Genomic DNA, 13,585 nt, shown 5'->3' with positions numbered 1-13,585 from the left:
AAGAACCACCTTTAGAAGCCCTTATTGAAGAAGATCCTATTGACGTAGAACCAATTGAAGTGGAATACCCTTCAATGGCGAATGATACTAGAACTATTAGGGAGTTCCGGGCAAGGAATTATGACACTCAACCTCTTTGCATAGCCTACCCACCCATGGGGGCTAATGCCAACTTTGAATTGAAGGGCTATTTCATTCACAACCTCCCAAGGTTTCATGGACATGCGGGAGATGACCCAAATCGCCATCTTTCCGAATTCCATATGATGTGTGAAGGTGCCATTCCAAATGGTGTCACGGAAGATCAATTTAAGTTGAGAGCTTTCCCATTTTCACTTCAAGATGGGGCAAAAGATTGGTTGTTTTACCTTCAACCGGGTACAATCCATACTTGGAAGGACATGAAAGCGGCTTTTCTTGAGAAATACTACCCCGACTCAAGACATAACCATGCAAAGAAAGCCATCACCTCTCCGGAGCAAGATGCAAGTGAGAGCTTATATGAGTATTGGGAGAGATTCAAAAAGTTAGTTGCTCAATGTCCTTACCATGGCCTTAGTGGTGATGACCTTTTGGTCAACTTTTGTGATGGTCTTACACAACAATACCAAATCATGGTTAATTCCGCTACGGGTGGTGGAGTTGACAACTATTCCGTGGCGGAGGCAAATGAGATCATAGAAAGGTTGGCCGCTAGCACAAGGAACTATGGAAGAAGCCGAGGGTCAAAGACTCTTAACTCCATTGAGACACCTTCTCCTTCTACCCACAAGCTTGAGAAAACCGTGGATGATCTCACAAAAATGGTTGCTCAACTAGTGGGGAACAATCAAGGAGGAGCACAAGGATCTAATGTGGAGTGTAATTTTTGTCAAGGGCCACACCCAATGGAAACTTGTCCCATCATGGAAGAGCAAGGAATAAGCAAGGAGAATGTAAGTGCAATGGGGTATGGGAATTACAATGCTAGAAATCCTCAAGGGGGAGGATACTACAATTATGACCCTAGTGGCAATACTTACAATGTTGGGAGTAGAGACAACCCTAGACTTGGTTGGGGTGGTGACACCTCAAAGAGTTTTGTGAATGGTCAATTCAACCACTTGAGGGACCAAAATTCCCGACAAGGTCAAGGTTCAAACTCTCAAGGGAATAGGAATGGGACTTTCAACAACCAAGGTAGAAACCAAAACCAAGGTCAATCATCCCAATTTGGCAATCAAGGTAACAACAATTCTCAAAAGGAACCAAGTGTTCAAGACTTGCTTAAAAACATTTTGCAAGAGCAAGTCAAAACAAACAAGAGGCTTGACAAGATTGATGCCGATAAGAATGTTAGTGATGCCAAGGTTGCCAACCTAGAAGTCCAACTTGGCCAAATTGCCCAAGAACTTTCCAAGAAAAATCAAAGGACCTCAACTTCTATTCCCTCCACTACATTTCCTCCTAGAGAGAATGCTAGTGCCATGACATTGAGAAAGGGGAGAACTTTAGAATCCCCTCCCAAGAAGAAGAGAAGGGGCAAGTCACAAGAAAGGGTTATTGAGGTTGAAGATCAAATTGAAGAAGAACTTGTGGTTGAACAAGGGAAAGGATCATCTTCAAAAGCTAATGAGGAAAAAGAGAGGAGTCCTTTGAGCATTGACAAAGGAAAGGAAGGAAGCACCAACACAAAGGATTCACTCCAAGAGATTGAAAAGGAATATGAACCGGAGTTACCATTTCCTAGTGCCCTCACAAATCCCAAGAAGTTTGATAAAGACACCGATCTTTATGAAACTTTTAGGAAATGTGAGGTCAACATCCCTCTTTTTACTATCATCAAAACCGTTCCTAGGTATGCAAAGTTTCTCAAAGAACTTTGCACCCCTAAGCGGAAGTCAAGGAAAGGAGTAGAAAGGGTCACGGTTAGTAGGCATGTCTCGGCCATTTTCAAACAAAATCTTCCCAAAAAGTGTGATGACTCGGGCATGCTAACTATACCGTGCTCAATTGGAGGCAAAGATTTTGCTAGAGCTATGCTAGACTCGAGGTCCTCTATTAATGTCATGCCTTATTCCATTTATGAGACCTTAGAATTGCCTCCCTTATCTAGGACCAATGTTGTGATCCAATTGGCGGACCGTTCCACAATTCACCCCAAGGGTCTTGTAGAGGATGTGTTGGTAGAGGTTGATAAATTCATTTTCCGGCCGACTTTTATGTTTTGGACATGGAGCCGGACTCCAAGGCTACACCCCTCTTGCTAGGGAGGCCTTTTATGAGAACCTCCAAAACCAAGCTTGACATGTATGATGGAAATTTGACCATGGAATTTGAAGGAAAAACGTTGAAGTATAATGTGTATGAAACAATGAAGAAGAATGATGACTTGAGTTTTTGCTACTTTCTTGACAAAATTGAGCCTTTGGCAAATCGTGTTTACCAATTGAGTCATAGGGATCCACTTGAAGTGGCCCTCACTAACAATGTCGAGAAAGAAGGGTTGCGGTTTTTGTTGTCTAATGATGTGCAGGATTATGTCAACAAGTTAGAGGAAGAAATAACCCTTGGAGAATCTAGATCAATGGAGAAGTGTGGTTGATGATAGAGGGAAGTTGATAGAGGAGGCCGCAACAAACCAAACGGCTATGATGAGGGAAATGATTGCTAACCAAGAGGCTAACCGTCGTTGGCAACAACAACTTGATCAAACAATGACGACAAATGCAAACATGTGGAAAGAGCAAAATGAGTGGAGAAGCCAAATGGACCACCAATTTGGGGTCCAAAATGAAAGATATCAAGAGTATGTTCAAGATTCATACTATGATGCTAGGACCCAAGAGGACACACTTGGGATAGTTAGTGGTCTTTTTGGCATGTCTCTTAACCCCACCATCCCACCCTCTATCACCCAAGAAGATGTGGACCAAAGATATGCCCGGGCCACAAGAGAAAGAGAAAGAAGAGAAAGAAGATGGAAGAACCAAGGCACCGATGATCAAGGGGGTGCCTCCGGTTCTCACTTTTGAAGCAAAAGTTTGTGACCTCCTCCACATTGAGGACAATGTGGAATGTAAGTGTGGGGGAGGAATATGAATTGTAATATATGTAAACTTCTTGATTGTTTAATGTTCTAAAAAAAAAAAAAAAAAAAAAAAAAAAAAAATTGAAAATTCCGGCTAGGTGAAAACCCACAAGGGTGGGCACCTAGGCAAGATTGGAAAAGGTGGCCGAGGACGGAATGAAAACCCGAAAGGGCATTCCGGGCAAAATGAAGAAATGAGTTGCGAGCCACCATGAGAGGTAAGGAAAAGTTAAGGTGAAAACCCGAAAGGGCGCCTTAAGCAAAATGAGGGATTTTCAACAAAAAAAAAAAAAAAAAAAAAAAAAAAAAAAAAAAAAAAAAAAAAAATTGAAAAATTGAAAATTGTCACACCAAAAATATGGAGGGACAAGAAGGGAGTGATAAGGAGGGTCAAGGAAGGAGGCTAGTTCTAGGACTTAATTTTTTTTTGTGTCACAACAATTTGCTTCAAATTGGTGGTTTTCCCGATTGGCTACTTGAGTTGTTGATTCTTAAGGGTGTTTGGCCAACCAAGTAGCATAATCTTGCATTTTTATGGAGTGATAAGGGGGTGTTATAAGTAGTGATGAGTTGTGGTTGATAGGAGGATGAGAGGCCACTTTGCTATTGCCTTGGGATAAGGCAAAAGTGACCATCTTTGTTTTGGAGTGATAAGTAGGGTGGTTGTGAAGTGATGAGTCGGAGTTGGAGTGTGTCGTGTCGTGTCTTGTGAGAGGGATGATATAAGGAGGGCGAGTGAGAGAAGAGAGTGTGTCACCTTTGAGTCTAGATTTTCTCTTTAATTGGTGGTGGTTCAAGAGGGAGATATAAGAAGGAAGAGGTGAGGGAAGAGTGATCATTCAAAACCCACACCCGCTTATGGACTTGCCGAATGCTTTCTTTGAGTTTTACTCGGGACGAGCAAAAGTCCAAGTGTGGGGGAGTTTGATAGAGTCAAGAAGTGTCGAGTCACTAGGGTCTTCTTAGGCCAAGTATGCTTTTAATTAAGGGTCTTTTTGTCGGAATCAAGAGTTAATCTTCCCGTCCCGATGGTTGTCATAACTAATGCGTTTTGATTCATGTGTGGAGCTTCGTATGAGGATAGAACCCGGAATCCCAAGGGCGAGCCTCTAGCCACACTAGTAGACAAGCAATCACGCGGAGACGACCTTACATGAACCAGTTACGGAGCCGACATTCCTTGCTAGGAAGCATGAAGGCTAAGTAGTGAAGAACTCGTGTTGAGGAAGTGAAGAAATAACTCGTTTCAGGCAATTTGGCAGATTGCCACCATCCACGTTAGATCACACACGGCGATGCCAACCATCTGGCGATCTGCCACGGCGATCTGCCATTCATTGCCGATCGATCTGGATTGTCTTTGTGCTCGTGACTTTTATTAAGCCCGTTGGCTTAAATTTAAGCCCAAATCCCGTATTACCCTAGAATTTCGTGCAGCCCTATAAATACCCCTCATGTTTGAAGACCTAGGGGGCATCTAAGCATTGAATAATCTCTAGAAATTTGTAGTAGCAAGAACAATTTATTTGGCATTCAAGTTGTAATCTTTCTTTGTTTTTGGGTTTTATGAAGACTATGGAAGGCTAATTCTTCCCTACTTGGTGTAATCCATTGCAAGTTTCCATCTTTATCATTGTATTGACTTCTTAATCTCTACTCTTTCATTTGTTTCAATTTCTAAGTTCTAATGACATGATGAATGTTTTGTTGTGAGAAGTAATTACCCTTGCCTCTTTTTCATTCATCTATTGCTTGTTGTTGCAAAGTTGCTTGCTTTTGTAATAACTTGTTGAAGCATCTCATGATTGTTGTTATCTTGGTTTAAAGTATCAACCTTTGTGAGTAGAAATTGATTGTATCATAGGATTTGTTGGTTTAAACATATCTTTGTGATATCCCATTTACTTTCCTCTTGGTTTTGTTCTTCATGCTCTTGGTTACAATTCTTACATGGTTTAATGTTAGAATTTGTAGTTGAAGTAGGATTATCATTGTTGGCTTAGATAGTGGTAATCACTTGCTTGAGGATTGTTGTTGGGTAAATGAAAACTAGAGAGAAAAGAGTCTTGCTTTGAGAAAAGTTGGAACTTGTAGGATTGCACCAAGTTCTCTCAATTATTGAATTTTCTTGCTCACCAAGTGTTTGTCATATTGTTTGTTAGAATAGGATTGCAAATTTCACTTTGTTTCATGTCACAAATCAACTCTAAAACCCCCCTTTTTATGTCTCTCTATTGTTTGCCATTGTGAATAACCATTGTTTGTCTATAGCTGTCATTAGAAATCAATAGTTTACAATTCAAGTACTTGGCTTAAAAGACCTTCTCTTGGGTTCGACCCTTACTTGCACTATATTACTTTATCATTTAGAGTAGTCTAGAGTATAGTTTGGCTTATAAATTGGTAATTTGGTAGCTTAATTCTAGTATATTAACAACCTAGTTTATTGCATTACCAAGAGGACAGGTATTGTTAATTACCAACCAATTCTTAACACACTCGTAGTGAAACATATGTCGACAATCGAGAAAGCCGATGCAGTCGCCCCGTTCGTAATCATCTTGGCATATACTACAAATATCAGTCTCTACTCCGCTGTCAACGACATGGGTTTCGGTCCGAATTTGGAATCCTACCAAATCCTTCTTCGAATCAGCAATACCTTTGGATTTGTAACTTAAAATCTCGATTTGCTGTTGAATGTATACCTTCAAAGAAGCAGTCGACATTGACACCTGGCTTTCCAAATCTTGCAAGATGGTATATTGGCGGTTGATGTAGTCCTGTTCTTCGTGAATGTAGTTCGCCAATGAACTTCTAAAAAACTCGTTATCGGATTGTTCCATGGTGTCGGGACTTGTGTTTAAGTAATCCTCAATGAAGGACTCCATTGAAATTAATTTCACAGAAGATTAATAGAGGTTGTACGTGTTTGTTGACAAATTAGGGGATTTTGATTTTGGGAATTGAATTGAATTGAATAATTGAAGGTTGTAGAGGGAATTGAATGATTGAATTGAATAATTGAAGACATTTTTAGAGGGAAATTTTGGGTAGCGCCAAGATTATACTCCGTATGTATATATATATATATATAGGAGAGTTGAACAAGGAAAAGTTTCCTAAACCTGGATTAACGGTAACTTTTCAAAATAGAACGCGTTGAAAGTTTTAGGAGTAAGGACGTTTACACTTGTAGCCGACTAACAATTTTTCATTTTGATATAATGATCATAATATTGAAAAATAAAACATTGTTAAAATAAAGTTATACGGAGTATAAAATTTATTTAGCCCCTTAAAAAAAATTAGTGAAATTGGATTCGGAAAAAATATGCCACATGGCTTAAATCACGTGGAAAGAAAATAGACCATGTAAAATAACGTATTTCTTCTCAATACCATTTTATTGTATAAGTTTTATTTAACATCATTTTGTTTATTTTCTTACTTTTAAAAGCCATTTTCCAAGAAAAAAGATCATCATTTGGTAGATTCGATAAAAATAAATCATCCACTTTGTTATACCACCAGGATATAACTGTTTATTGACAAGACGATCGATCTATTAGACGTACACCTGTCAGACGGGTCGGGCTATACATGTTGGGTAAGAATACAGGTCGGGTTAAATATAGGCATATTTAATAGGGTCGGGTTATTTCATAACAATAATCCATCCTATTGGTGGTCTGCAATAATTACTCCATCCTATCAATAATCCCAATTAAATCCAACCTAAGCACTATACCTTCTAATAACAAACCAGCTGATATTTTTTTTAAGTTTATGTTGGAATATTTGATAGTTTTTGGACAACCTAACTGATATATGTGAAGCTTATGTGTAATATTTTCAAGTGATGAATCAAGTACTTAGTTTATTTGATACACATAAACATAAAAAAAATCAGATGGTCCGTTATTAGAAGGTATGGTGCTTAGATTGGATTTAATTGAGATTATTGATAGCATGGAGTGATTATTGCATACCACCAATAGGATGGATTATTGTTATGAAATAACCCTATTTAATATTAACATTTTAATCATAATCAATACTTACATCAATTATATTGAAAGAATTATAGAAATTAAGTTATTCGAATAATGATTTATTATTAAAGGCTATAAAAAATTATATAAATTTGATTATTATTTGTTCAAATAATTAAATTGGATATAGAAATATAATTATTCGAATAATAATTTTTAAGTATTTTTTTAAAATATAATATCTAAATATTTTAATAAAAGTCTTGATTTATTTTGACCCAACGGGTCAATTTCAACCCTAAATTAAAGAGGAATTTCGAGTTAAGGCCGGACGAGTCGCGAGTCGAGATTTTCGCCTCTTGACCCTGAAAAAAACGGATCAAGTCGGTTAAAATTTCATCTAATTAGAACCGCCAATCCATTCGGGCTTAGCCAAAAAAAATATATATACGAATAACATAAATTCAAATTAAACAAAGACCCAACCCGCCAACTCTTCCCTAACCTACTAATCTCCATAAACTTGGGCCCAAAAGGACAAAATAGGTATTCAGGCTCACACAAAAACTCATCCAAACCCGTAAATGAGAGCTTATTTTCAAATCTTTTTTTTTCGTGTAAAGGAAACTACAAATGCGATTTTCATGTTGACGAGAGATTCAAATCCAGGACTAACACAACGTATTTTCAAATCTTGAACAAACTCGGTAAGAATGTTTTATATACAAATCTCGAACATGCTTCAAAGGTTCCCACCATAGGTTAAGGGATTCGGCGGAACGAAAGACAGTATATGGAACTACATATGATCTAAGATCGGTAATTTGCAGAAGGGGAACGGAGAAACGAAATTTAAATGTACTCAAAATTCGCTACACGGAAGTCGGAACATTTGCATTACTCTCAGAGCATACATACGTTAGACATCACACTTGAAAGGTACACCAATACAAATATAAATTTATTCAAAACATGCTCTAACGCATCACTGTTCCAAACACCAAAGAAAAAAAAAAAGACTAAAAAGAATGCCCTCAAATGACATTTGCATACTCACAAAAACAGCAAACTTCCTAGTAGGTTACTCCCGAGCTACGACAACGAGTTGCTTGCCAACATTTTTGCCAGAGAAAAGTCCAAGCAATGCCGAAGGAGCACTTTCTAAACCTTCAGCAACGTCTTCCACATATGAAATCTTGCCCTCCTTGATGTTTGGTAAGATCATTTCCAGGTACTTTTTGTAAAGATGATAGTAGTCGCCAACCAGGAATCCCTCCATTCGGATACGTTTTGTGATCAGGCAAAACAGATTGTGGACTCCTTCAGGCTCCACGAGATTGTACTGTGAGATCAATCCACACACTGGAATACGACCATGGAGTCTCATATTCCCCAAAACAGCATCAAGCATCTTTCCTCCAACATTCTCGAAATAAATGTCGATGCCCTCAGGGAAACACCTAAACAAATCAAAACTAGTCAAATCACTGGAACCTAAGACTATTCACAATAAGCAGAGGTGAGGCAGCTGCGCATATCAAGGATGCAACAAATCCCAAATAATGAGGGAGTTGACATAAATCTGTCATTCATCAGAAAATACAACTCTGTCGAATGTGAGCTGGGCCTAAAAAGGCAGCCGTCTATTTTATTTTCCTAGTCCCTTGTGGAATTGAGTATACGTATGATGCACATTCAGAAAATTCACCTATACCAACTACAAAATAAAGAGGATCTTACCTCCTTAATGCCGCATCCAAATCTTCCTCCTCCTTGTAGTTGAAGGCCTCGTCAAATCCAAATTTGTTTTTCAATAGATCAACCTATTGTCCAATTATGAGGGAAATCAGAATCAGATGAACAATTTTGAATCGAAGCACAAAAAAAAAGAATAAATACTCAAATGTCTTAGGGGATCCTGCAAATAGTGGAGTATGGGATACAGAATTATCCACGAAGAAAACTGAGTTGAGAATAAGGTTTCAAGAGCAATTTTGCATTCTTCCGTCATAAAGCAGTACAACAGAAAAGTGGGTCTTTGATTCAAGGATAGACTTCTTTTTTTGCCACTTGAAACGGAAACGGTTGAATAGCAGGATAGTAATATAAAAATCTCCAGGCTAGACTTATAGTCATATAGACTTACTCTCAGTACAACAATACAATAAGTCGAGTAAATATTCACGTCACTTCACAAGCTTAAGACACAGTCATGGGTATAACAATATTAAACAAAATACTCCCTCTGTCCCGGTCATTTGTTGTCCAATTCCATTTTTGGCCGGCTCAATCAATTGTTGTCCTTTCTATTTTAAGAATGAATTTGATAAGCAATTTGATCATTCACACTCAATTTGGTCCACTTGTCATTTAGTAATTGGCTCCCTCCTCTTTCCTTGGTCTTTGTGCCAAAACCAAAAGACAACAATTGACCGGGACGGAGGGAGTAGTAGCTACTTAAAAAAACATTAGCAGGATAGAATGCACGGTGAGTAGGTAACATACCTTCTCTTTACTACCAGCGCTTCCAACAACATAGCAACCAGCTAATTTTGCAAATTGTCCAACAAGCTGCCCAACTGCCCCAGATGCAGCAGATACATACACTCGGTCTCCCTCTTTAGGTGCCCCAACCTCATAAAAACCAGCATAGGCTGTCATACCAGGCATGCCTACACAACAACATAAGCCAGAGACAGAAAATTATTGTTTGGTGATAACATAAGAGTAAAGTAGAGAACTAGTAAATGTACACAGAAGCAAGACTGCCACCCTCCCTTGGACCTGTTTTTGCCGGCATGGACACAACATCCACATACGCTTGTAATTTCTTTTTATCAGAATATTATTTTTCCATATTTCCAATGGAGCCAAAGACTCATTACTCTTTGGTTATGGATCATAATGGAATAAATCAAAATGGCTCACTAAAGTGGCTGCGCTTCTTTCTTTTGTGAAGTAGCGGTCCTTCAATGCAGTTCTCGACACAATTAATTTTCATCTTGGGTCATTCGGAAACAGCCTCTTTGTGTTGCTAACACAAGGGTAAGGCTGCGTACATCCGACCCCCCCTTACCCCGCAATTTGCGAGAGCCATTGAGGCACTGGGGTAATGTTGTTGTTGTTGTTGTTATTATTATGAATATTATTGGAGAAATTAAAAATGAATAGAGGACAAGTGATCCTCAACTGCAAACAACTATAAGCAATTCAATTTTGTTGAGTAAAAACTACTGATCACCTTACGAAGACGACAGCTTTACCCCACAAAGAAGCTAGAAAAACAACCGTTCACCAAATTTTTTATAGTGTGTCTATTCCTTTAGGAATAACGAGAATTACACACTAAACAAAAATAGCTAAATTACGAATATCCTTTCTTAATTAGAAACAAACTTTAAAGCAAAAGCATCATTCAAATCCTTTAGCATCTCAGTATTCCAACTCAACCTCCTAAAAGTTTATAGAAGGTCAAGAAGCATCTCAACACGCAATCGACCACAATCCTTCATATAGTTAACATTTTTTTCTCAGACCTCTCTAAGGAGGTTCTGTGGCATGCGCAAAGATTTTGTTCGTCAACCAACAGAACCTTCACAAGACGCTTGCATAAGTCCATCTTGATGACTTCATCAATCATGATAAGATCTACTCATATGAATCACAGTCCTAGCCGGCAAATAATGTGCCGCCTAACATCTATTTATATCAGCATTTGCAACATTCTAGATTCAAAGACAAAATTCTCCCCCTTTTTCCTTTCGCATCTTCGAATTTCAGGTTTCTTCTTACATAAGGTATAATAACACACAAAAGAGCAAGTAAACATACCTAGAATCCCTGTGTAATACGAAAGAGGAACGTCCTTGTGCTCAATTTTGAAAAACATTTGTGCCTGCTGGGGTGATGTAATAAGAGTGTACTCTTCCCATCCAGTAAATCCCCATACAAGGTCACCTTTCTGGTACTTTGGATGACGGGATTCCAGCACTTTGGACACTCCATAACCCGTAATAGGCTGCAAACATTCACAATCACAATCATCAGACAAGGCCCTTTTTTCAACTAAAATTCATAATTATCCAGAAGGGCAAGTACATGGTATCAAAACTAACTCACTAAATCAAGATCAACAAGTAAAGGTTTCGAATTTAGGCTATGATAAGTTGATGACCAATATCTAGTTCTATGAGTTTATCTATAAGTTTGCATTCTTACATGCATTGTATGTACCCCTACCTTCCCTCAAATCCACAACTCAGTCCTCCACGTTCACAAAATCTCGAGTTCCCGACATCCTACTTGAAATTTCTCAAAGTAGCAAATTAGACCATAAAAATGATATCTTTCAATCCTCAACGGTTGCAATTAACACACAAATGCACGCAACCTTACCCCCTTAACCCTCCATTTATAAAACACCGGCTACATAAATTTAAATAGCTCTCCCTTGTTTGTAATAGCTTATACATAGGAGTGTAAACGAATCGAGTATCATATATTCTTAGTTCATTTACACAATTTCAGACTAACATTTTATAGACACGCTTAATTCATTGTTACACAAACTTTAATCAATCGATTAAAAACTTAAATGAGTAATTCACAATCTTTACCATATAAAGCAAACGTCTTTATATTCCAAACACATCTTTTGCATGTGTAACAACTGCTCGAAATCGAGTTAGAATCTTCTCCATTTCCTAATTTATTTCCTAATAGAAAGTTCCCGGAAATCGGGTAATTCACTATAGATAGATTATTAAACCCTAGATATACACGAAATGAAATTCAAGTAATAAATTACATTAACATCATCAATTAACAATTCAACCGACAGATAAAGTAATCGAAGACACCATTAAACAAATAAACAATCATTATAATTAAAAGTAAACAAATGACTGAGACGGAAATAGTATAATATACCGTTCCGGGAGTGAAGGATTCAACATAAGTGGGACGATCATGTTTGGTCATACGACTCCTCATGTAGGGGTCACATGACAAGTAAAGATTCTTTAGAAGAATACTGGTCGTATCATTGGAATCTTCTGGAAGTTTGAGTGTAATCTTGGAATCTCGAATTTCCATGTCGGATTCTTTCGGAAATCCGACAACATAGTTCTTCAACACTACTTGTTTGTTACTGACTTCTTGTCCTGATGCCATTGTTACTTTGAGCCTTCGAAGGGGTATGTTTGCTGTGGAGATTGTTTTGGGATAGTACGAGTTTTAGTTTTTGTAATCGGGGTTTCAGAAAAGTTTGAATGAAATGTGTGATTAATAAGGTAGGGAGGGAGGTGGGGGTATTTATATGCATGGTTTTATGGTGTGCCACGTAACACACGTTGGTAGTACAAGAAGGTGAATAGTACAAGTAAGCTGTGACATTTGTAGAGTCAAATGCTCACATTTTTTTAAGTTGACCGAATAGTGTGAATGTTAATTAACGAGTAGTTTCGGGAGCGGGTTAGTGTTCATACTATCGGATAATACTAGGATGTAATCGAATTGTGTTCGAGTCGGTATCATTTACTGTTTCATAAGTTCTGTTTAGCTCGGGTTTATTAAAACGATGAGTCTTATATAAGAGTATCTGAAAAGATGGTGTCGATACTTTGTAATATCATTTACTCCGTAATATTTTAATTGCGTAATCTCTTTTTAGTATTGCATTCAATCTTGAGCTTTGAAGGTTATTGCACTCACAAAAAAAAAAGTGTTAAAAGTTTTCGTACTTATTTAACTTTTCGTAGGATACTAGGATAGTTATATGACTATTGACGACACTGATATTTTAAACAAAATGTACCTATTCTAATGAACGTGATAAATAAGAGAGAATTTATTATAATATCGTTTAAGTTATATAACTGTTTAAAATGTAAATAAGTTAGATATTTACATTATTGTTGTACACTTGTACGTTATAACTAATAGATGAAGCATCTCAACCTCGTTTAAGTTATATAACTGTTTAAAATGTAAATAGGTTAGATATTTACATCATTGTTGCACACTTGCACGTTATAACTGATAGATTAACCATGTCAACAAAAACCTTAAGGTTATGGTTGAAACTCAACTATTATAACTTCACTCAAATGCCCATTAGGCTTGAAGAGTGGTTAGTGTGCAGGCTCCCCGTATCGTGTGCTGAAATTCCACTTCGTGAGTTTTTGAGTAGTTATTGAGGTTGCCAGGATTCGAACGACTCTGATCCAATGATAGATGAGCCATCTTAACCAAAACCTTAAGGTGATGGTTGAGGTCCAACTATTATAATTATTCCTATTAATAACATCTCATTACAAAAAAACATTTTAAACCGTGATTTAATTAATTTTTACTATAATTTTTTTTAGTAAATACGATTTCATTGATTATCGAGAATTATTACATAGATCGGGCCGTCAGGCGGATAATAAAAGTTATGGCACACCCGAATTGAAAAGCTAACTATGGAAATATTATGGCACATTTCGAGAATTGAAAAGCTAATTATGGAAAAAATACG

At 37.5% G+C, this 13,585-nt stretch overlaps 1 protein-coding gene across 1 annotated transcript; it reads right to left on the bottom strand.

Moving 5' to 3' along the window:
• Positions 1 to 7,938: 7,938 nt before the first annotated feature.
• On the bottom strand, positions 7,939 to 12,350 carry LOC141606175 (2-alkenal reductase (NADP(+)-dependent)-like). Its single transcript, XM_074425207.1, has 5 exons — positions 11,995 to 12,350; positions 10,897 to 11,083; positions 9,571 to 9,737; positions 8,806 to 8,888; positions 7,939 to 8,525 (listed from the first exon to the last, which is right to left on the bottom strand). Exons 1-5 carry the CDS (start codon positions 12,235 to 12,237, stop codon positions 8,147 to 8,149), a joined length of 1,059 nt encoding a protein of 352 aa, XP_074281308.1. The 5' UTR covers positions 12,238 to 12,350; the 3' UTR covers positions 7,939 to 8,146.
• Between the last annotated feature and the right edge of the window lie 1,235 nt (positions 12,351 to 13,585).

The sequence above is a fragment of the Silene latifolia genome, chromosome 10, assembly GCF_048544455.1.
Source record: "Silene latifolia isolate original U9 population chromosome 10, ASM4854445v1, whole genome shotgun sequence".
In the NCBI taxonomy this organism is placed as follows: domain Eukaryota; kingdom Viridiplantae; phylum Streptophyta; class Magnoliopsida; order Caryophyllales; family Caryophyllaceae; genus Silene; species Silene latifolia.
The sequence above is the reverse complement of the archived record's forward strand: the minus strand, read 5'-3'. Positions and strand labels throughout refer to the sequence as shown.

Excerpts from the sequence above, each read along its gene's own strand:
- LOC141606175 (XM_074425207.1), bottom strand. The coding sequence starts at position 12,237 with ATGGCATCAGGACAAGAAGTCAGTAACAAACAAGTAGTGTTGAAGAAC. Across the intron at positions 9,738-10,896 it reads GTATTACACAGGGATTCTAG|GCATGCCTGGTATGACAGCC; the intron begins GTATGTTTACTT and ends GTTGTTGTGTAG. Across the intron at positions 8,889-9,570 it reads GCGCTGGTAGTAAAGAGAAG|GTTGATCTATTGAAAAACAA; the intron begins GTATGTTACCTA and ends ATTGGACAATAG.